Raw genomic sequence first — 24,416 nt, forward strand, 5'->3', positions numbered from 1 at the left:
TCTGTATTGTGGCCAAAATATGGATCGGATGAGGATTGGGTCTGTCAGATATTAAATTTATATGTTAATAGTAAACAACCCTTTAACCCCGAGGAAAGTAAGTACGCTGCCTGTTGGGTGGGCGCGATGAGTAGATCGCCACAGCCAGTCTCCCTGTATCCAATGATCCCACAGAGCAGACCGGGGCAATGGGACCCTCTTGACAACCTCCCGCCGCCACCCCCTCCTGTACCAAATGTACCCCCTGCATATCAACCAAATAATAATGGGGCCCAAGGGCCCCGAGGGGATGATCTCATAAATCTTGAGAACGGCACAGGAGGCGGACCCCCAGTTGAGGGTCTGCGGAGGTCCGAGAGGTTGGTAATAAAACAGTCCCTGGAACAACAGCAGAATAATGGGGCTTCAGCGCCCGAGGTGGAAATGCACCCTCTCAGGGAGGTTCCCTTCGGACAAAGAGAGACAGGGTTCGTGGTGGTGCCTCTTAACTCGGCAGACATCCGACAACTTAGGAAGGAGTTGCCCCCTCTCCTAGAGGACCCTGTCGCGGTAGCGACACAACTTGACCAATTCCTGGGTCCAAGCATGTATACTTGGGGGGAACTCCGGGCCATAATGAGCATATTATTCAACTACGATGAAGGAGTTATGATCCGAAATAGGGCCATGGAAATTTGGGATAGGGATCACCAACAGCAAGAACAACTCAGGGGAGATCAAAAATACCCTCTTGAGGATCCAAATTGGAATCATAATACCCAGGAAGGGCGGACAAACATGTCGGATCTCCGGAATCTTATAATTCGGGGGATCCAGACATGTGTCCCCAAGCAGCAGAATGTGGCAAAAGCATTTGATATTAGGCAAGGAAAAGATGAATCACCCAGCACGTTCTTAGACAGACTGAGGGAGTCTGTCCGCAAATATTCAGGAATCGATCCTGATGATGAAATTGGAAAGGGAATGCTAAAAATTAATTTTGTAACGAAATCCTGGCCAGATATCCAGAGAAAACTACAAAAGATTGAGGATTGGAGTGGGAAGGACATGGCGGAATTATTGCGGGAAGCGCAGAAGGTCTTTGTGCAGAGAGAGGTTGTAAAGGAAAAGCAGAAGGCAAAGATGATGGTGGCAGCCGTTAGGGAAGTATGTAAGTCCACCGGGATAACGGATGAAGGATATACAGTAGGTAGAGGAAGGTCAAGGGGAGGTTGGAAGGAAAGGGGGGCCAGGAGGGGCCGAGGTAGAGGACGAGGAGAATTTTACGGTGGTGACCGGCCCCGGGTGGCCGGGTGTTACCACTGTGGGAAACCGGGACACTTCAAAAGAGAGTGTCCTGAATTTAAGAAGGAACGAGAAGGGATTTATGAAATGGAATGTGAGGTTGATTAGAGGGGTCAGGGGAGAATCGGAAAAAGGACCTACCAAGAACCCCTGGTAAATTTAAAGGTGGGTCCACAAAAGGAGGATGTTACATTTTTAGTCGACACGGGGGCAGGCAGATCCTCAATCCCAATCTATCCTACAGGAGCCAATTACCAAACTAAAATGTTGAACATATCAGGAGTAAAGGGAGGGGTATTTAGGGCGAAACTATTTGAACCACAGGTACTACAATGGGAGGAAGAGGAGCTTTTAGCAGAGCTCCTCCACCTCCCTCATCTCCCCTATGGTCTGTTGGGGCGGGACCTGATAATCCGCTTCGGGCTCCGAATAAATGTAGGGGACGACGAAGACCTGGTGGTAACTATGTCATACCTTAGCGAGGACCGACTCACGGGTATAGACTCTAGAGTATGGACGGCCAAGGGAAACAGAGGGCGACTCTCGATTCAGCCTGTAAAAATTGATCTTAAGCCCCAGAGCCCCTCTGTCAAGATACGTCAGTATCCTATCTCCCGGGAAGGGAGACAGGGCCTGAAAGAAGTGATGAAAGACCTGATAAGTGATGGGCTGGTGGAACCATGTATGTCGAGATATAACTCTCCCATTTTGCCAGTCCGAAAGTCTGACGGCAGTTACAGAATGGTCCAAGACTTGAGGGAAATCAATAAGATTGTACAGGTACGACACCCGGTGGTGCCGAACCCATACACTATACTGGGGCGGATACTCCCAGAACATGAATGGTTCAGTGTAGTGGATTTAAAGGATGCCTTCTGGGCCTGCCCGTTGGACGAGGCCAGTAGAGACTTATTCGCCTTCGAGTGGGAGGACCCTGACACGGGCAGGAAGCAGCAATACCGCTGGACAGTGCTTCCCCAGGGGTTCACTGAATCGCCAAATTTGTTTGGTCAGATTTTAGAGCAGGTATTAGAGGGACTGATCCTTTCCCCAGCCCTAAAACTCATACAGTATGTGGATGACCTCCTGTTGTCCGGACCCACAGAAGCGGAGGTCGTAGCGGGAACAAATACCCTTCTGAATTATTTGGCAGGACAGGGACTAAGGGTGAGCCAGAAGAAGCTCCAATATGCAGAAAGAGAGGTTAAGTATCTGGGACACTTGATAAGCCAGGGACAGAAGAGAATAAGTCCGGAAAGGGTGAGGGGAATAGTTGAACTGGGACTCCCGGGAACTAAGAGAGAGCTACGAATGTTTTTGGGACTCTTAGGTTATTGCCGATTATGGATAGACGACTATGCCCCCCTAACCAAGGGTCTGTACCTAAAACTTGTAGAGGGGGCTCCTAACAAAATCCAGTGGGACGAGAAAGAGGAGGAACTAATTGAGACCCTGAAACAGAAATTGATGACCGCGCCAGTCTTGAGCTTGCCAGATTTCAGTAAGGCATTCAGACTCTTTGTAAATGCCAAACAGGGAACCGCCCTCGGAGTTTTAACCCAAGATTGGGGGGGAAAAAGGAAGCCAGTGGCATTCTTATCAAAGATACTGGACCCAGTTTCCCGAGGCTGGCCAGAATGTGTCCAGGCGGTGGCTGCCACGGCCAAATTGGTGGAAGAAAGTAGGAAGCTGACATTTGGGGCACCCTTGACGGTCATTACCCCCCACCAGGTTAGGACTATTTTAAATCAGAGGGCTGGAAGATGGCTGACGGACTCAAGAATCTTGAAGTATGAGGCCATTTTGCTAGATCGGGACGATCTTAAGATAGAGGTCAATTCCTGTCAGAACCCAGCTGAATTCCTCTGGAAGGGGGAAGAAGGCAAGGGACTCGAACATTGCTGTTCGGACATAATAGATCTCCAGAGTAAGGTAAGGGAGGATCTAAGGGACTCCCCTCTTCACACTGGAAAGCGATGGTATATAGATGGATCCTCCCGGGTGGTAAACGGAAAAAGGCATAATGGATACGCGATCATTAGTGAAGCTGGCTGGAATGTGGTAGAAAGGGGGCGACTGCCTAATGTCTGGTCTGCCCAGACATGTGAATTATATGCTCTACACCGGGCTCTCAAGGGCTTAGAGGGATTGATAGGGACCATCTACACCGACTCCAAGTATGCGTTCGGGGTGGTACACACTTTTGGAAAAATTTGGAAGGAAAGGGGAATGATAAATAGTAGGGGAAAAGAATTGATACATGAGGAATTGGTTACTAAAATATTAAAAGACCTGCTGGGGCCACGGGAAATTGCTGTGGTCCATGTAAAAGGACACCAGAGAGACAATGGGATAGAGACAAAGGGGAACCAGTTGGCGGACGAACAAGCAAAATTGGCAGGGACGGAGGAGGAGATAGTGGACTGCTTGGTCTGGGTGCCCCAAGTGTCTGAAGTAATAGAAACACCAGCATTTAGCGAAAAGGAAGAAGCCGAGCTAAAATCACTTGGGGGTCAGAAAGATGAAAGAGGGAAATGGACATTACCCGATGGTCGACAACTATTAAACCAACCGATGACCAGAGACATAATTAGTCATCTCCATCGGGGAGGACACTGGGGGACACAGGCGATGTGCGATGCATTTCTGCGTCAGTACGCACATCCCGGTTTATACACTGTGGCTAAGCAAGTCACGAAAGATTGTGTAATTTGTCGGAAGATAAATAAAAAAGGACTGAGACAGAATACGAAGCAAGGAGGGAGAAGCCCAGCCTATAGGCCCTTCGAGTATATCCAAGTGGATTATACCGAACTCCCCCCCCATAGGGCGCCTGAAATATCTTTTGGTAATAGTGGACCACTTGACAGGGTGGGTTGAGGCGTACCCAACCGCCATAGCCTCGGCGACACAGGTTAGCAAGGTCCTTCTCGAACAAATTATCCCACGATACGGACTCCCCCGGGCCATCGATTCAGACCAGGGGAGCCAGTTTACGTCCACTGTCCTACAGAACATAGTGCGGGCAGTGGGGGTAAGCTGGGATTTCCACACCCCTTGGCATCCCCCGTCCTCGGGCAAGGTGGAAAGAATGAATCAGACTATTAAAAAACAGCTGACAAAACTCAGGACAGAGACCGGGTTGCCCTGGACCAAGTGCCTTCCCCTTGCCTTGCTGCAAATACGAACGCAGCCACGACGGGACTTGGGGGTGTCCCCATACGAAATAATGTTCGGTCTCCCCTTTAATGGGCCAAAAGGGGAACTCCCCACATTCGAGTCCCGCGATGTATTTGTGCATAAATATGTTGAGGTCCTGGGGTCTGCTCTATCTCATTTACGCCAACAGGGACTCCTGGCACAGACACCACCTCTCGAGTTTGCGATACACACCATCAAGCCAGGGCATTGGGTCCTAATCAAGAACTGGAAACTCCGGACTTTAGAACCGATCTGGGATGGTCCCTACTTAGTACTTCTGACCACGGAAACGGCTATCCGCACGGCTGAGAAAGGCTGGACGCATTACACTCGAGTGAAAGGACCGGTGCCAGAACCAGCAGAAGAAGTGCCTACTCCTGGCCACCACACCGCGAAGAACTGATTGGACTTGATTTTTGATATGTCAATTTGGGCAATATACGGCAATAGCGGGATGTTACTAATAATATGTTTACTCTATGGGGGCATAGGTGCTGGGCAGGCGGCCCAAGTGTACTCCCTTACTATAATCCAATCACCCCAGGCACAGGTAATTGAGATCGACCTCTGTCGAATGGTACCCTGCAAAGACGACCTTACGGGGCAGAAGAGATACCAGGGGAGGGAAATAGAATTACTTGTCTTCGATAAGAACCCAAAGTGTACTAAAAACGAACAGGGGAAAGTAGAATCTTGTCAAGTAGGGGGGTTAAATGAAGACGTTAAGTTAAGGATTCGCGAGAAAGTATCACTGGTTCCACGGAAGATCTTTCCCAGAGACTGTAAGCTAAACCAATGTAACCCCCTCTACCTCACCATAAAAAAGTCAGACGACGGTGGGACAGAGGGCCTCGACGGACAAGTTTTTGGGGTCAAGATCAAGGAACACACAGGGAGGGTGGGGGCGGCCCTGTGTTGTGTGCGGGTTACAGTCAAAAATGCCGAAACCAGGAACTCCTCCGCCCCTAGCCGGGGAGTCTCGGGAGAAGTCAGGGTAGTGGAGGTAAAGGATTTAAGAGAGACCATTGAAATAGAAACGGGATTCAGGGAAGCAAACACCTGGATAGAATGGGTCAAATATACAGTACAAAGTGTCGGAAAAGGTAACTGTTATGCGTGCACCAGTAGCCGGCCAACTCCCCAGGTGGTCCCATTCCCGCTGGGATGGGATAAAGAACCAGCTGAAATGGAGTGTATGGTGAAACTGTATCAAAACAGAGAGGCTTGGGGAGACCCCACTTGTCGCTCCTTGAGCCTGACATTTCCCCCAATCAAACTGAACAGGGCGTCTCAACCCCCCCCTTTTTCCGGAGTAACGGGGATACATCACACCTGTATCACCCGGACTGGGGATGGATTGGACAGGGAAGTGGGAAGCTTCGATAGGTGTGGAACAGTTAAGGAAGTCAGCGACACCACCGAGGGAGGAAACTACTCCCAAATCCAGGTACCTAGAGCTGATCTATGGTGGTACTGTGGAGGGAGGACTTTGAGACCCATTTTACCTCAGAAATGGAAGGGCACTTGTGCACTTATCCAATTGGCCGTACCCTTTACCTTGGCATTCGAACATCAGGGACCCCGTGGAAAAGAACGAGGGAAAAGGAGCCTCCCGGGTTCTTTTGATGAACGAATATATCTGGACGCCATAGGGGTCCCTAGGGGGGTCCCTGATGAGTACAAAGCCAGGAGCCAGATAGCAGCAGGATTTGAATCCCTGTTCTGGTGGGTGACTGTCAACAAGAATGTAGATTGGATCAACTATATCTATTATAATCAACAGAGGTTTGTTAATTATACCCGAAATGCGATAAGCGGGATAGCGGAACAATTGGACGCAACCAGCAGAATGGCCTGGGAAAACAGGCTAGCCCTGGACATGATTCTAGCAGAGAAAGGGGGGGTATGCGTCATGATAGGAACTGAATGCTGCACCTTTATCCCAAATAACACAGCTCCCGATGGGTCAATTACCCGAGCCCTCGAAGGGCTAACGACCCTAGCTAATGAACTAGCTGAGAACTCGGGTACAGACCTAGATCTCACTAGGTGGTTGGAAGCTTGGTTCGGCAAATGGAAAGGAGTAGTAATGTCCGTCCTTGTCTCTTTCATGGTAACGGCAGGGGTATTGGCCGCCCTAGGGTGTTGTATCATCCCTTGTGTTCGGGGGTTGGCTCAGCGGCTAATCGAAACAGCCCTGACTAGGGGGGATGTCCTGAATGGAAAAGTGATAAATATGAATTTAGAGACGGAAGAGAGGATAAGCCTCTTAGGCGATAAAACTCTGGATGAACAGGCCCTCGACCTGCTGGAACGCCTGGAACACCAGAAGAATGTCAAAAATTACAAAGCGTAAGAAAAACAGGGGGGATTGTGAGGGATGGTAGCGGTAGTGTAATTTTTGAGTCAAGCCATCTGGGGCAGAAACCATGACAGAACCGTTAGTGTAACCTGAGGGGTTAAACGCTAAGACCAGCAGATGATGAAACACGCAGAAAAAGAAGAAAATAAAAACATGAGACTGGCAGGCGCTCGGGGTCTTCAGCATAGCCTAATGACCGTTTCTCACAGACACACAAACCAGATTTTGAAAGAAGTGAGGATTATTCATTCACAGAGCAACTTGCAGCAATGAACAAGATAGCACTTAATATAATTTTCTCTTACTGCTTATCCCTTTCAGTTTCTTCCTCTCTAAACTAAACCATTTTCCTGTCTTTTCATTTGCAGTCTGAGAATTATTTCTGATTAAAGGTAATTAAAGTTAATGATTTTTAATTGCTGTAATACCTTTCATATAACTTCTTAAAACTGTACTCTTATCTCATAGATCTTTTTAACATCCTTTGGCTTACAAATCACTCACTGCAACACATCTATCCCCCACAATTCACAAATCATCCATCTCCAACTATAAAGTGATTTGAGTGATTTCAGGTGTAACATACGATATTCAAGACAGTGCATCCAAATTTTGTATCAACCTGGCTCTATGATCAACTGGAAAGCCATATGGTTGGAGATTTAAAAAAAAAATCAATGCCAAGCCCTGGCATTTTTCTTTTCCCTTGCCCACAATCACTTAGGAGTGGGAATGGTCCATTACCAACCAGGAAGATTATGCTTATTACTTTAATGTCTCTGTTGCCTATTTGACAATAGAAAAGGACAATTAAATTCTCAAAGTAGCAACTTCCTACACAAGTATATTACAGACTGATTGGCCTCTTTGGTAACCTGGGATAGTCCTGTCCCACTCCAACATCCAGCAAATCTACTTGGAAGATGAACATCCAGGAAAAGGCCAGAAGAATTGATACTGGATTGGAGCACAAAGGCACCTGAAGGTTGTCAAATAGGGTTTCTCTCCTAGGAGTTCCACTGGTCTATACTTGGTTCTTGGTGTTTAGTTAACCAGTCCTCTTCTGCTTCCTGAACTGTCAGCCCAAAGATCGGTCTGACCCATGGTATCACAATCTCCACCATGGGTAAAGCAAAGTGGCGGGTTCCAAATCTATTCCAGCTGGAAGGAAGATCAAGCTCTGTTCAGTTGGCACCAATCTGATCCAATGAGGCAACCTATTTGCCAAGGAGTCTGAGTTGCTGTGGCAATATTCACCTTTACCTGCATGTTGCAGGCTGGAGCTATGATTAGTGATGATAGTGGCTCCAAGTTCTTTCCATCACATGGCTGATCAGATTCTTGCTTTTACCACCTATCATTAATATATGGTGGAAGGATTTGTAAGTTGGTTCTCAACTTTTTGCCCACATTATGATTGCGCCTTCCTTGGCCATCAAGTCCTAGAGTGGGACTTGAACTCAAGAGTTTTTTGGCTTAGAGGCAGGGACACTATCTATAGCGCCATAGGATTTCCCACAGCCAATCCTCTATTCACGCTAATTCCTCCAATACCATAGACCCTTATCTTATGCAGTGATCTTTTATATGGCATCTAATCAAATGCCCTTTAGATATCCAAATACATGACAGCTACTGGTTTCCGCCACTGGTATCATCTCAGCTTGGTACATCCTCAAAGGTCTCTTATTAATTTTGCAAAAATGATTTCCCTTTCACAATAACCATGTTGACTCTGCCTGATTGTGTTATGATGTCCTGCAACTAACTCTATAATAATGGTTTCTAGCATTCATAAAATGACAGATATTAAATTAACTGGTCTGCAGTTACCTGATTTCTGAATTCCTCCTTTCTTAAATCATGGTATTGTATTAGTGTATTGAATTATTAGAAATATTGTATTTCCAATTCAGAGACATTTTTGGAATCTAGGGAATTTTGGAAGATTACAACTATCTATCCACTACTTGTGCAGTCACTTCCTTTCAGCTCTTGGATGCAGATCTTCCGGTCCTAGGGATTTGCTACCAACTTTTAGCCACATTAGTTTTCCTTGTACTTTTATCTCTAGTGCCTGTGATTCTTTTACGTTCCACTATCCCCTACTTTTCTACTGTTCTTGGGATGCTGTTTGTGCCTTCTACTATAATGGCTGATGCAAAGTACTTCTTCAAAGTTTCTGCCATTGCCTTATTTTCCATTATTAATTCTCCACTCTTATCCTTTTAGAGCCAATAGCTGACTTTAGCTATTATTTTCCATTTTATATCCTTTAGAAGTTTTTAAATCGACTGCCAAAGCTTTTCTGCCATCTTACCTTTTAATCTGTTTTCCATTCCACTTCAGCCAACTTTGTCTTCATAACTTTCCAATTGTCCTACTTTAAGTTTACAGCACTAGTTTCAGATCCAAATTTCTCATCCTCAAACTGAAGGTGAAATGCGAATGTCATGATTATTCTTATCCAGAGGACAATGCACTATGAGGTCATTTATTAAGTTGTCTCACTACATACTATCAGGTCTAAAATAGCCCATTCTCGGATTGGTTCCAGAGCATATTGATCTAAGAAACTGTCCTGAATACATTCTTTGAACTCACGCTCAAAGCAAATTTCGCCAATTTGATTTATCCAATCTCAACGAAGATCGAAATCTCTCATGCATACTGCAGTACCACCTTAAAAGCTTAAAACTATTTTAATCTCTTTTTTTCTTGCATGCGTACATGCACATGAGCATAGACATACACACTTGCACTCCATTCTCTCCCTCTCTCACACACCACTGGGAATGAGTCTCTTCACCCCTCCCCCCCCACCCCCCAGCTGACACCACACCCTCTCTCCACCACCTCCTTGGCCTGCAGCCTCTTTCTCCCTCCCTGTGGCCCTTAGAAACTTGTGTCCCCCAGAAGCTCGTGTCCCAGACACTGTAGCACTTTCCAGCAGTACAGTGGCACAGTGATTAGCACTGCTGTCTCACATCGCCAGGAACCCAGTTTCAATTCTGGCCTCGGGTGACTATCTGAATGGGGTTTGCATGTTCTCCCCGTGTCTGTATGGGTTTCCTCCAGGTGCTCCGGTTTCCTCCCACACTCGAAAGATGTGCGGGCTAGGTTGATTGGCCATGGAAAATTGCTCCTTAGCAGGGTAGATATGTGGGGTTACAGGAATAGGGTCTGGATGCGACTGTGGGGATTCTAATTTATGAATCTTCTCTACTTGGGCCCTACAGCCTCTGATTCACCCCAGACCATTCAACAACTTCTTCCCTGGGCCTTGTGGCACCTTTTCTTCCCAGGCCTCACAGCTTCTCTCTCTCTCCAACACGGCAGCCTCTTTTTCTCATTCTTCCTGGATGCCACAGCCTCTCTCTCACTGCTCGAGCCCTACAGCCTCTCTCTCTCTCTAAACCCCTCTCAACACCTTCTCTCCCTAGGCCCTACAGTAAATTTGCTCTCTCTTTTTAATAGAATCCCTACAGTACAGCGGCAGGCCATTCAGCCTATCAAGTCTGTGCCAACTCCCTCTGATAAAGCATCTTATCCAAACTGTAACCCTACATATTTACACCACTAACCTCCCTAACCTACATATCTTGGCACGCTAAGGATCTATTTGGCGTGGCCAATCAACTTAATCCGCACATCTTTTTCTGGAACCCTTTTCCTTCCACTCTGAAATCCTCAATACATTTACCTCAGTCAGTGACAGCTGCTCATCCCACATTTGTTGCTCATATGCCTGTGATTGACAGAGCAACACCTAGCAGAATCTTCAACTTAGAAACATAGAAGGTAGGGGCAGGAGGAGGCCACTTGACTCTGAGTCTGATCCGCCATTCATCACAATCATGGCTGATTGTCCACCTCAACAGCCTAATCCTGCTTTCTCCCCATAACCTCTGATCCCATTTGTCCCGAACTTCTGTTACCTGTCCAACCAGCATTTTGAAAAGTGGCTCCAGAGGCCACAAAGACAGACTTTGTGGTACAGTCTGGCCTGCAAGCTGTACGTTGAGACAACCAGTTTTAAAACCCTCATTATATGATTTGCCAGTGCACTGCTCCCAGCGTGACTCAAGCGAAGATCATCCCAACAGTTGAGCTTCCTCTTTCCCCAGTTCTGGTGCCAATACTCTTGAATTTAAACCTATTAATTTCACCTAATCTTTCAGCCATGCAATCAACTCCCTGATCTTATTTTCCCTATGTCAATTTCATTGTGGCTTAGGTAGCAATCCAGATTATTACCTTTGTGGGTCTGTTTTTTAAATTTAGTTCAAAGCTGTTCATACTCCCTTGGCAGAACCTATGTAATTGGCACCCATGTGGACAACAACATCTGCATCTTTCCCCTTCCACTCCAAGCTCCTCTTCAGTTGTGCGAAGAGGTGCATAACCCTGGCACCAGGCAGACAACATAACTTTCAGAACTCTCACTCTCAGCCACAGGGAACAATGTCTATCCTCCTAACTCTACCACCCCCTGCTACAACTACATTCCTTTTTGCTTCCTTAAGTTAAATAGCCCCTGCAGCACAGTGCTGTGATCAGTTTACTCATCATCCTTGCAGTGCCTGCTCTTGTCCAGTCAAACTGCAAGTATCTCAAACCTGTGAACAACTGCAAAGGTTGAGACTCCTACGCTACTACCTTTTGGATTCCCATACAGTCACACCCCCCGACCCTGACCACCAACCAGATCTAAAGTATCTAGCCTAAGGGTGTTACTGCCTCTTGGAAAAATGTATCCAGATAACTCTTGGTCCCACGTTCTCTAATATAGCATAATGCCCGAAGCTCAGACTCCAGCTCATCAATTCAGGGGCAAAGTTTCTCACACCTGCAAATACATTTTCTATAATTACATACATATCCGCATGCTACAGCTACAATGTATCAGCTGCCCTGCAGACTTTGGTTGCATTTAACTAATTAAATTTCAAATTTTGTTTCACTCAATGACTATCCCTTCTCATATTATGGAATTTAACTAGTTACACTCTAAATTTAATACAATACTTAAATTTCCCCAATACCACTTTAAACTATTACCCCAGATTAGAGGGAAAAAACTTAAAATTGACCAATTACCTTCCAGCAAACCTACCTCTGGACTTCAGCTCCCAGATCTCACTGTGCCTAGCTCCCTCTCTTGAACCACCTCTTTTTTGTAAAAGAACAGAACAGCACTTCTTCCTCCTCCTTCACTTCCCAAATTCTCTGATATAAGCATTCAGTCTCCAGCTGCACGCACTTCATGCTTATGATAAACTGCTGGTATTTATACTAACTCAGGCCTGGATTGTTGGATTGGCAGAAATGGGGGAAAGGGCTGAAAATTTAAAGTGCCATCTACCATTTTTGCAGGGAAGGGAATGGGTCCGAATTGGGTTGGTGCAAGTGTGTTTTGGAAAAGCAGTTGCCCAATGTAGACAGTATCTATCTCCACTAATATCTAATTTTAGTGATCCAGATGTGTGAAACATGACATGCACAGGTTAGTCCTGGTAGAAGTGGGTCTGAACTTTGTGGAATCTTTAGAAAAATGAGGTATCATTTTGAAGAGGTAGGACCCTTTAGAAAAAGTCCAAGGACACCTTTGAGTAAGGTCAAGTGCCACTTGGGAGAGGTAAGGTGCCTAATAGGATTGTTAAGGGTAATCTGTTAATTTCATTGATATTGTCAATAGAGTCAACATGAACTGTTGAAGGCAGTAGTCAAAAGCATCAAAATGAACAATCAAAGGCAATTGTTCAGCTGTCCAAGGTATTTAGTACCTCTTTTGCATACCCAACAAGTAAACAAACTCAAATTAATTTAGGGACAAATTAAAAGGGGCAGCTAAGGTATTTAAATCTTTAAACATAAGAACATAAGAAATAGGAGCAGGAGTAGGCCATCTAGCCCTTCGAGCCTGCCCCGCCATTCAATAAGATCATGGCTGATCTGTCGTGGCTCAGTTCCACTTTCCCGCCCTCTCCCCATAACCCTTAATCCCCTCTCTTATCAAGAACCCATCAACCCGCTTCTTAAAAATATTTAGTGAGGCAGCCTCCACCACTTCAACGGGCAGAGAATTCCAGAGATTCACCACCCTTTGAGTGAAGAAGTTCCTCCTCAACTCCGTTCTAAACCGCCTCCCCTTTATCTTGAGGTTGTGCCCCCTAGTCCTACTGTCTTTTTTGAGCGGGAAGAGTCTCTCCACCTCTATCCTATCCATCCCATTCATCATCTTATACGTCTCAATGAGATCTCCCCTCATTCTTCTAAACTCTAACGAGTACAAGCCTAGTTTATTCAGCCTCTCCTCATAGCTCCATTAAAGTGTCAGGACTGTTAAAAAAAAGTTTGCTATTTCACTCTGTTGACAGAAGCCTTCTGAAATGGTGTGGCTCCCAGTGAACTCTGCCTCCTTGGAATGAAAATCCAAACTTTCAGGACATCTTTTCCAGGGTCAGGTTTGCAGATGGCAAATGTCCTGATTCTGCACTCATGACCTGAGCAAAAATTCATACTTTAAATTCCAATGAGAGAGTCAGTCACTGTTGAATAGAGAAATGGTTCAAACTAGTTATCAAATGAACTACCCTGCAGGTGTCTCAAGGAAGGAAACTTGTTTATTACCAACCATAATGGAAATAAACTACAATTTACTGTTAAAGTTAAGCTAAATGCAAACTTGACTAGATTTTAGAAAGAAGCCAACCTTCAAAACTTGTTCATTTCCTGATTTCAGCAATCAAGTCTCTAGCAGCACTTTCATGTGGCCAACTCACCCTGGCCTGCTTACTGCAATAGAGGAAGAAGTCTCACAACACCAGGTTAAAGTCCAACTTTAACCTGGTGTTGTGAGACTTCTTATTGTGTTTACCCCAGTCCAATGCCAGCATCTCCACATCATTATTGCAGTAGACCCATTGCTTTCCTTGGGCCTTTTGGCGCAAGTATGATTGTTCCCATCCATTCCTACATTTCCGGGACATGTTCCACCACATTTCATGATGGGCTATTCTGTTACTCAAATTTGTCTCTAATTATATCAATATCTATAAGTCCATGAAACTGGGTAGAATTTTCTCATCCCGCCCACCACAGGAATCATAGTGGGTGGGAGATGGACCATGCAAAGGTTCGTTGACTTCAGGCAGAATTTTCTAGCTTTAGGGTGAGCACAGCCGGAAAATCCTGCCCATTGTCTTTCATACAGAAGCTCAGTGAAAACCCTGGGGAACTTCTCAAATTACAACATCACAAATGTTAACAAGACTACTACTTGAGTCTACTACTTGCTTTAATGTATTTTTCAAAGATTAACTGACATGCTCAAAAGAATCATCAGTCAAGGGATGATATTCTGCAGTTCATAAAATCTTAATCCTTATTAGATTGCTGGTAAAAAGCAATTCCCTGATCTTTCTAAACATCTTTTGGAATTTTAACCCTGAAAAAGGTTTAGCAATTTAATGATGATGCACAGTTCATCAGATAATAGCCTGTAGACCACTGATTATTGGCAATGCACTTGACAGACCTTTTCCACAGGCTCCGCTAGGTCCATAGTAATTCTTTCAAAGGGTGCATTGAATCTGGGTCTATGGGGGGCTAATGAAGATTGGAGATTAGGTTTAGATCCTATAATTGCCATTCTCCATAGAAAATACACAGCAGTGTGACTTCTTTATAACAACACCCAGCCAGAAAAATAAGGTTGATCTCAGCCTTTCACAAAGTGTCTAAATCCCATTCCTAACATCAGGTACAACAAACTAAGACAGGCAACTAGACATTAAGACTAGATCTTGAAACAAATTAGGTTTTTTCATCCTTGTGATGGCTTTACTTGCATCATGGAATAAGCCATTGTTATGTACTATTTTCCCAAATATCTCTTAAAACCCTCTCAATTGTATCCCCTCCCAACTCCTCTCTCCAAGTGAAACAATTCCCTGTCTTTTGTTCTCATAGGTTGGGTGTCATTCCTAATTAAAAGCAATTAAGGCCACCAATTTCTTAAAGCTATACTGCATTTCATATAACCATTGTATCCCTATCTCGGACTCGGAGCTTTCATTATCATGTGACTAAGTGGAAGTCAATGTGTCCCATTCATAGCTGACACAATTTTTTTTAATCACATCAAGAATTCAGGAACAGAGGTCAGTGACCTCAAATTGTGGCTTGCAAGATTATCTGTACATTAAACTGAATGGACAGAAAATTCAGTGGACTGTGAACTGGATGTACGAACCTCCATGTCTGTATGTTTGATATTTGCTCCCACTGCACACCATTCAGAACCAGGTGTATGAAATTATAACATTTACGCCAAACCAAACATCAACCAATCAAAATTGTGATATGAATGCAAATATTTTTTTACATACAGTGGAATATATTAATTTCCACATTCGACATGGTGAAGAAACATCTAATTTTAAGATTCATTAAATGGCAATCAATCACATTGACTTTTACATTGCAAGTTTTAAACAACCACTTACTTCAACTTCATTTTCTTTCTGCCGCAGTGTGTCGGTGAGCTCTTCCATACGAAATTCTAGACCCCCACCTTGATTATCCGCCACATTCTGATTTTCCTTATTTAATTGACTTATCTGAAGATCTTTGGTTCTAAGTGCTTGGGTCAGCTGATCTATAATTCTGCAAGAGCACCAAAGATATTCACATCAGTCCGAAAATCCTAAATGAAAAAATATGGCCATTTAATCCTAATACTGTGCATAAAAGTATAGACTGCATGGTGACTTCATTAGTTTACTAGTGGAATACTGCATCCACTTCTATTGTGTTGCATTGCCTTTAAAATACCTTACAAGCTCAAACAGTAAAATATCTGTTAACTGCATTATTGGGAGACATACAAGGAGGAATGGCTTCACTTTCAAAATGCTCAGAATATTAGCAAAATTCAACTGCAAATAAGGCCAATTTTACAAGTTCTGAGATAGTGTTTTACAGACATAAATATTATTTAAATTGCTGGCATATATTTTTGCAGAACAATAAAAATAATACTTCATAGAATCCTTACAGTGCAGAAGAGGCTATTAGAACATAGAACACTACAGCACAAACAGGCCCTTTGGCCCTCGAGTTGCGCCGATCACATCAACACCTACCAATCTATAACCCCCAATCCCATAAAACCCCATATACTCATCCAGAAGTCTTTTAAAAGACCCCAGCGAGTTCGCCTCCACCACCACTGACGGCAGCCGATTCCATTCACTCACCACCCTCTGAGTGAAATACTTACCCCTAACATCACTTCTGTACTTTCCTCCCCGCACCTTAAATCTGTGTCCTCTCGTAGCGACCATTTCAACCCAGGGAAATAGCCTCTGAGAATCCACCCTATCTATTCCTCTCAACATTTTATAAACTTCTATCAGGTCGCCTCTCAACCTTTGTCTCTCCAGGGAAAAGAGACCCAGCTCCCTCAACCTAACTTCATAAGGCATGCCTCCCAGTCCAGGCAACATCCTTGTAAATCTCCTCTGTACCCTTTCAATAGCTTCTACGTCTTTCCTATAGTGAGGCGACCAGAACTGCGCACAGTACTCCAAATGAGGCCTGACAAGGGTCTTATAAAGTTGCAGCATTACCTCCCGACTCCTAAACTCAATCCCTCGATCAATAAAGGCCAGTACACCATACGCCTTCTTGACCACCTCTTCCACCTGCGAGGCCGATTTAAGAGTCCTGTGGACCCGGACCCCAAGATCCTTCTGCTCTTCAACACTACTAAGACTCCTGCCCTTGATAGTGTACTCGTTCATCCCGTTAGTTCTGCCAAATTCAATCCACTATTCAATCCACTGAGTCTGCACCAACTCTCTGATAGAGTGTCTTACCACACCCCCTCCCCCGCCCGATCCCCATAACCCCACACATTTCCCATGGCTAATCCATCTAAGCTACACATTTTGGTATTTTGAAATTGATGAGTGCAGAGAAAGCTCAAAGTATAGATGTAGTTATAACAGAACCTATAAAAACTTTCGGAGAAACAATTAGAATTGTGTGATCAAATTTATATCAAAGGATATATTCCAAGTGATCTGAGACATTCATTACTTGTTAAATGACCTATGAAACCTAAAGCAATAGAGCGTAGTAATTTTAGAACGATTAACTAAATAAGTTATCTCATTAAAGTGGTCTTGAAAATCACAATAGAAAGAAATAACAACACATTTGAAGAAGAACTTGGTGATACACAGTCTGCATTTAGACCTGGGTTGGGCTTTTCCTGCCCTTCCCGACTTGGGATCTTCTAGTCCTGCTGAAGTCAACCCCCAGGTTCCCCAGCAAGGGACAGGCAAGTTAAGCAAATTGCCATTGCTTTCTGTGGGACTAGAAGATTACTCCCCGTGGTCAATGGTAAGCTGTCTCTGTCACAGGAAAACCCACTGCAGGGGGAGAGGGGGCAGGAAAGCTCCTGCCCTGGAGTAGGAATAAAAGGGGGAATATTTAACCCAAGAACAATCTTTAATAAATATCTAGAAGCAAACAAGAACATCTACCTGCGCTTCATAGACTACGAAAAAGCTTTTAACTGTTTTTATCACCAAAAGTTAATAGACGTGTTACAGAAATGTGACATTGGTGGTAAAGAGATTTATCTAGAATTTATATTAGGACCAAACAGCATCACAAGAAGAGGGACAATGGGATATGTTTCAACTGAAAAGAAGAGTAAGACAAGGATATGTGCTGTTACTAAAATTATTCAATCTGTACACAGAACAAATATTCAGATGTACCTCCAGGGGTAAAAAAATGGAGGCAAGAACATAACAAACTTGCAGTAATCAAATAGCATAGCGTTACTTGCAGAATCAGAAGGTGCCCTACAAAATATCATAGATCAGGGTTTCCTAAACATTTTGAGCTGCAGAACACCTAGTGACTTCTCAAGTGTGTAGAATCCAAACATTCGCAATGGTGGTGCCCTTTTTTTGTTGCAAAATAGATGCGAACACAGAAATCAAAAGAAAGACAAACAAACCTTTTCTAGCTACGTCTATGTACATTTTAGGAATTAGGAAGAGGCACAGTCACAAAACACATTCACCAGCTACATGGGCCTCTCACATTAACCCAAGGCAGTTCCCATAACCCCTTAAACCTTGGAAGTAGTCCTACATTTCAAATATTAAAATAGGTCTCCTGTATTTACCTGTTTTTTTCTGTTAAAACTAATTCATTAGCTTCCCATAATCTTAGCTTCTCTTGGTTCTCCCAAATAGTATCATTTAGCTTCTTCTCCAATTCAAAGCATCGTAATTTTTCAGCTTCTGCAACAGAGTTTATCTTCTCTGCTTCATTCTTGGCCAGTCTGGCTTCCTGTGTGTACAAGCACAGTAAATAATGTATTAGGTATCTTTAAGTTTTATTTTTGATTTTAGAAATCTTCAAATCTAGTAACTTCTTGAAGCAATCAGGTAGAATCATGTGTTCTGCTTTGTTTACTGCTCTCAGAAAAAGATGCATTGACATATGTATGTATGTACTTCCCTGTCAAAATGTGATTAAAAGAATCAATGCAAGTATAAAATGAGTGAGTCTGTTTTACATTTTGGAGATAGGACGAAATAGATACGTCACTCAGGTGAAATCCTGAGTGCGAGTAAGGTGGAACATGACTTATGCCTGCTCACTGTTTAATGGCTAATTCCATTATGTTTTCTGTGTCAATTTAATTTAGGGTGAGAGCCTGACTACTTGAAAACCTGCAATTTCGTACTTGGATTTAATGATCCATATATTTCATGGTTCAAGGATCAGCTGCATTTACTGAGAATGCAATACACAAAGCATATCATTTGCAATGACTTCCCGTCACTCTGTATTCTATCATTAAGACTTGGAGGCAGCAAAGTTCTGTCGTATTCTCACCTGGGAGTATTTCTGCACCCACTACCTTGCATCCATTAATCCCACTAAAAGCTTTAAAAGTTTATTTATTACTGTCACAAGTAGGCTTATATTAACACTGGAATGACGTTACTGTTAAAATCCCCGAGTCACCACACTCCGGTGCCTGTTTGGATACACTGAGAGAATTTAGCATAGCCAATGCGCCTAACTAGCTCGCCTTTCGTTCTTTCGGGCGACAGTGGGAGGATATCACAGCTCCCGAAGGAAACCCACAGATACGGAGGGAGAACATGCAGACAGTGACCCAAGCCAGGAATCAAACCCAGGTCCCTGACATTGTGAGGCAGTAATGTGCCACAGTATTGCATACAATGCAATACAATGATACATAACTGTCATCACACCCATTCTGGGCTGCATACCAATGTCAGAGATGGCCTCCTACCTTTTACCCTGGATAATGTATACCCTGCTGCCCTTATCCTCACTAGCATCATGTCTCCTTTACCCATTACCCCTGTTCTTGTTAATCTACATTGGCTTCTGGTATATAAAAACCTTGATTTGAAAGTTCAAGTTCAAATCCCTCCATGATTGCACCTTTTCTCATCTTTCAAAACTCAATTAACCCTTCAACTTACAAATAACTCTGTGTTCCTCCAATTCTGCACCCCCACCCCTTCCAACTAAGCCCTGTGTTCGGGAATTCCCTCTCTAATCATTCTCCTGTGACAACATGATCCTTGGCTGTCTGTTAGACTTGTGGAAAGTCATCACAGATTTTGCACGCAGGATCACTATTTGGCATGACTCAGATTGGGAAAGAAAATGGAGCAGAGGATGGAGTCAGTCATCTTCCCACTTGGTTTCTCTGTTTGGTACTTTTAAGCACTCTACACTGAAAATGAATACAATTCTTTAACTAATTTAATAAGCCTTTCTTTTGGAAATACATTGTGAAGTTAAGTGATGTAAAGTTTTGCCTAGTTGGGCTAGGAAGATGAGCTAAAAGGCATTCCACATCTGTGCTTTGATTTCACAAAAGGTTTACTCCACATGATGGCGAGATGAAGGGACTAAGTCCTAAGTCCATGACTAAGAATAATTATAATCATAACTAGCACAGACTAAGTCCATGGCTGAACCAAATCTTCACTCACCTCCTGCAGAAGCTGAATCTTATTTTGCAAGATGGCTTGCACATGCTCAGTCTCCTGTTGGCTCTCCTCATATTTCTGGTGGATCTCGGCCTCATTTTGATTGTGCAGGTTTTCTACAGCTTTCCTGACAAACATAAGAGGAAATTATGACTTGCTCAAACTTTAAGGTATTCATCAGCTTTTCCATTGAATGAAAAGGCAATTAAACATGGACATTTTAACTATATGATGCAATATCCGCATTCCCCTTAGCCATGATCCTTCTTACCTACCAGAATTTTCACAGGAAAAAGTCTTGTGGGAGCTTTCACCTACTGCACTCATTGTTTGATGTATTATTTGGAATACATCTCTTTTGCTTGGTCAATAAAACTATTAAATGTTCTTTCTCTACTGTAATTGTAATTCATTCCTATATCTAGGATATTGTTATCACCCATGAAGTCTTGTAGCTGGGGTTTCTTAAGCATCTGCAGTTTTATTATTTTATTGGTGGCCTCTCCATTACAACAGAATGTGTAAACTTGTTATATCAATATATAGATATATTGTTTCCCAAGTTACTTTTTCAGTTTTGCATTTATTATTACATTGATTATGAAAATAGAAAGTAGATGTTATACTAACATCCACACAGGTACATTGATTTAGATTTTTTCATGTTATATTTGAAGAAGCAGGTAAAAAAATGTCAGTTTTAAAATTTAAGTTTTTAATCCAACATAGATTCAGTGTCTTTCCATTTGTCTTAATTGAGGCTTCCTGTACTTTCAATGGTAAGTGGCAGGCAAGCAGATTCTTCATGACTACTGTCAGTGCCATGCTATGACCAATTAATTAATCCTCACATGCAAACAACACCAAACATTTAGTGAGCTGTTGCCCGAAGGTACGTAATATGATGTTTCAGGACTATGTTTTTAAACTTAGGATAAAATGAAGACAGTTCTGTGACTTGTTCTGAAGTTGGCTTGACAACAAGCCTGGGTAATTTTACTGCTAAAGACTAAAGGGAAGCCCTAATTGTTTAACTGGAAAGAAGATACAAGTTGTTCAAACTTGAAAACATTGGCAGCAACATTTCTGTTTACAGAGCTTAGATTTCTAGTCTCAAAAGACCAGGAAGGTGCTGAGAATGTTGGGTTGTAAATGTATATGACTGAACTGGAGGTCATCGCTCTTGGAACGGCCGATGGTGAACCTCTGGTATCTTCGTCTTTCCACCGACACCATCGGTATTTGTTTTAACTGGCGTTGATGTAGGAACTAGAGATTGTCTCTGTGTCTGAACAGAAGGTGAAGTGCCTGCTTTCCTCAATGATATCTGGTAAGGTAGGCGTTGTAGGAAGGTTCAAGTCAGCATTTTGTAAGTCTGATCCTGAATTTTCATCAGGCTGCAGATTTGGCAGATCTGTTCTTCTCAATAACTGGTCTGCATGTGTTTCTCCTCTAAATAATGTCATCACTGATCTGGACAGTGCAAGGGACAGGTCCGATCTGCACAAGGACGGTGGCAGGAACCTGCGGAAAAGTTCTGAATCAAAATTCCTTGTTTTTAGTGGAAACTCTGTTTCACCTGGCCTTCCTGCCATTCCACTTGTGCTTATTGTTGCTGTCGCACAATCTCCTTAGAGTTTGGAAGTTTCAACAGATCGAATGTGGAACGCAGCTGCCTTTTTATCATGAGTAAGGCAGTAGAGTTCTTGGTCATGGAATGTGTGGTATTTCAGTAGACCAGTAGGAATTTGTTAAGGCATTTGATAAGTGAACCTTGTTCCTTGGTTGCTTTTGAGGTGTGTTTCAGGGTTGACGAAGCATTCAGCTCATCCATTAGTAGCAGGATGATATGGTGCGGAAGTAATGTGTTGAGTACTATTCTTTTATAGGAAGTTCTCAAATTCCTGAGAGACTACTTGAGGTCCTTTGTCATTTACCAGCTGTTCAGGAAATCCAAAGCAACTAAATATTTCTACTGGCTTCTCAATATCTTCTCAGAGGTGGATGTCATCACAGTGACCTCTGGCCATTTGGTGCACGCATCAAACATTACTAAGAACATATGTCTCTTGAAAGGTCCTGCAAAATCCACATGCACACATTGCCAAGCCTTTTCAAGCCATTCTCATGAATGCAGCAGTGCTAAGGACAACAGATTTCTTACCTATGCACAAGAAGAAAATCTTCTAATTTTCGCATCCAATTCAGACCACCAAAAATAACTTCTTGCTATTTCCTTCATGCATACAACTCTGCAATGGACCTCATGTAGCTTCTTTAACACCTGCTCCCTCAACAGTGTGGAATGATCACTCTGAGCTCCCATAGGAGACATCCTGACTGCACTAACAGCTCCAATCTCCTGGTGCAATAGGATTTCAGGTTAGGTATTAGTTCCAAAGTTTTTCCTCATAAAATCATATCCATCACTTTTGAGAGCACAGGATCATTCCAAGTGTGTTTTCTTACTTATCTGGAAGTGTCAGATGTGTTGACTACTTGTTCAAGTGGAAGATATTCCCTTCGAGCTGTGTGACAAACTGCCTGATTGTGACAATGTTGAAAATCCATCCACATTACAATATAGACTTGACTGTCAGTACTCAATGGTATAAGCATGTGCAAAAAAAGGCAATGTCCATTTTTGCATTCTACTTGCTGCAAATGACAGAATTTCCATGTGTAGTCCAAAAATGAGTGGATGATGATCCGTCAACAATGTAAACTCTCTCCCATACAGGAACTGGTGGAATTTCTCTATTCCAAAAATGATCCCTAACACCCATTCAATCTGGGTATAGTTACTTACAGCTTTGCTCAAGATTTGAGAAGCAAAAACAATGCATCTTTCTTCACCCGATAGCATGATATGGGAGACGACCGCTCCTACACCGTAAGGGGATTCATCACAAGATAACTGTATGGGTTAAGTAGAAATCAAAGTGTATGGGAACTTTAGACTCAAACAATGCTTCTTTGCAATAATGCCTTCATGCCAGCCATTGATCCAACCGACCATTTCCAGGTCCTTTTCCGGCACACGAGGTTATGTAATGGTTTCAGAATTGTCAGATTTGGGGCAAATCTTTCATAATAAGTTAATAATCACAGGAAGGAACTTAACTCATTAATATTCTGAGCTGCAGGTGCCTCTGTAATGGCCTTAACCATAGAAGGAGATTTGTGAAGGCCAGTGGCATCAGTCATGTGTCCCAAATATTCAATGACGATTTGGAAAAACTCACACATATCTTTACGAGCTCTGAGTCTATAGTCTTCCGATCTCTGGAAAGTGGCATCCAAAATTCAAAGATGTTCCTCTTGTCTCTTTCAATTATGAGGATGTCATCCAGATGGCACTGGACTCAGGCGCAATATGTGCATACATTCTGTCTGTCTACGAAGAACAGGGCCCTGTGTGTTAATATGTCATTTCCAATATAAGCAAATTCACCACACTGAGAGCCCAATTAACAATCTTAAATTGATTGTCAATGTGATTCTTAGCACGTTGAGGATTATTTATTCCACTGTATTGAACCAAGTGTAAACTTCCAATGAGCAGACTATGCTGCCTGGAGCCCTTCTGACAGAAATCGAGGAATCACATCTAAAGTTGTATTTTGAGTTTTGCAAGCACAGACTGGTTGGGTACAGTCTGTACTGTGTCTGTTGCAAACAGTTATTGGGACATGCTGTTTGATATGATCCGCCAGTCTTTGGGAAGCATGACCTACATACCTAGCATCACTCTGGCACTGAATTTCATAGTCACATTATTCATTTGTGTGACAGTGGCAAATACCACTTGTGTTGCTCCTGCATTGTAGTAACGTGAGACAGCTAGCTCCACCTGTTGCCCAAACTGCTGAGATATCTTGCCCTTCCAGGGTAATCAGAGGAAGATTGTGCACTTTTCAGGGCCAAACACGATGCCCTTGGGCCCATTCATGAGTTTTCATGATATACAATGCAAAATGATCTGATTAGGGTAGCCATTGTCCTGCAGGATGGTTTTGATGTGGTTTATTTCAGCATTAAGTTTGCGTGGTGAACAAATGGCAAGGGTCCAACCTACAAGGTTGCTGAGAAGAGCAATCTTTTATCATGTGGGTAGACTGTGGTAGTGAAATACTTGGCACTATGCAATTCTGACAGTGGTGGTCTGGGGCATTGGCCAAACATTGTCTGGAGGGTGGGGGAGGAAGTAGTAAGCATTTTTGGAGGTACAGAGGAGATGAGCATATGGAGTAGGGTGAGTATTTTTAGGGGTGGGGGGGGGGAAGATGAGCAATGTCAGGATTGCAAAGGATAAGCATTGTCAGGAATGAGGAGAGGGGTGAGCATTGTCAGGGATAGGTGTTGGATGAGCATTATCGGGATGCAGGCTTGTTTTTTTAAGGCATTCCTGATACATTTCTCATTGTTAATAATTATGCCATGTCTAATATTAACAGCGGGAGAAGGTTGGGTTAAATAGCCAGGTAAGTTTTGGACAT

At 43.3% G+C, this 24,416-nt stretch overlaps 1 protein-coding gene across 1 annotated transcript in view; it reads right to left on the minus strand.

Annotated features, from left to right (window-relative positions):
* Positions 1–24,416, minus strand: part of pde4dip (phosphodiesterase 4D interacting protein) — a 445,155-nt gene that overhangs the window by 200,194 nt on the left and 220,545 nt on the right. Inside the window, exons 6-8 of the mRNA XM_080195665.1 lie at positions 19,921–20,044; positions 18,060–18,226; positions 15,358–15,517 (exon numbers count right to left, since the gene is read on the minus strand). Of these exons, the coding sequence (XP_080051791.1) occupies positions 15,358–15,517; positions 18,060–18,226; positions 19,921–20,044 (451 nt within the window). The remainder of the gene's footprint in view (positions 1–15,357; positions 15,518–18,059; positions 18,227–19,920; positions 20,045–24,416) is intronic.

The sequence above is a fragment of the Carcharhinus amblyrhynchos genome, chromosome 9 (assembly GCF_965287045.1).
Source record: "Carcharhinus amblyrhynchos chromosome 9, sCarAmb.v2.hapA, whole genome shotgun sequence".
Classification (NCBI taxonomy): Eukaryota; Metazoa; Chordata; class Chondrichthyes; order Carcharhiniformes; family Carcharhinidae; genus Carcharhinus; species Carcharhinus amblyrhynchos.